At 68.3% G+C, this 678-nt stretch overlaps 1 protein-coding gene across 1 annotated transcript in view; it reads right to left on the reverse strand.

Annotated features, from left to right (window-relative positions):
• NBEAL2 (neurobeachin like 2) overlaps positions 1–678 on the reverse strand; it is a 29,710-nt gene that overhangs the window by 796 nt on the left and 28,236 nt on the right. The window contains exon 59 of the mRNA XM_017746713.1: positions 150–383. Within this exon, the coding sequence (XP_017602202.1) occupies positions 150–383 (234 nt within the window). The remainder of the gene's footprint in view (positions 1–149; positions 384–678) is intronic.

A 678-nucleotide genomic window follows, 5' to 3' on the forward strand; every position in this document is an offset into this window, starting at 1 on the left:
CCCCACGGCCCCTCCTGGGTGACCCCCCCTCGGGACAGGACACGCTGCGCCCTCCTGCCTGCACGGCTGGGATTTGGGGGTCACCTACCCCGGCCATTCCCGCAGTCCAGCTTGAGCCAGACGAGCCAGCGCTTCCCGCCGGGAAGGGGGTTCTGGAGCAGCATTTCCAGCCCCTGGGGGCTGTCCAGGAGCAGCTGGAATGCCTGGAGGCGCTGGGCCAGCGCCGAGCACTCGGCCAGGCGCCAGGCGGGCACCGGGAACGCGTACAGGATGTCATCGAAGCCCCCGGCCGCGAAGAACCGCGCCTCGGCCAGCGTGGACACCACGATGCCCCGGCGGGGCCCGCCCGCGGCCGGGGATACTGGGAGGATGGTGGGGGGATACTGGGAAGGATGGGGAGATACTGGGGGGAAGGTGGGGGTGATGGAAGGGATCCTGGGAAGGTGCTGGGTGCTAAGGGAGAGGATGGGGGGTACTGGGAGGATTCTGTGGGAATAATGGAGGGATACTGGGGAGGGAGGTGGGGGATGCTGGGGGGGGATATGGGGAATGCTGGGAGGGAGACTGGGAGGATGCTTGAGAAACTGGGGAATGCTGGGGAGGAAGCTGGGGGATGCTGGGGGGATGACGCAGAGGGGCCGATGGGGAGGGGGGGGGATGCTGCGGAAGGGTTTTGGG

The sequence above is a fragment of the Corvus brachyrhynchos genome, unplaced genomic scaffold, assembly GCF_000691975.1.
Source record: "Corvus brachyrhynchos isolate BGI_N302 unplaced genomic scaffold, ASM69197v1 scaffold18, whole genome shotgun sequence".
Taxonomy (NCBI): domain Eukaryota; kingdom Metazoa; phylum Chordata; class Aves; order Passeriformes; family Corvidae; genus Corvus; species Corvus brachyrhynchos.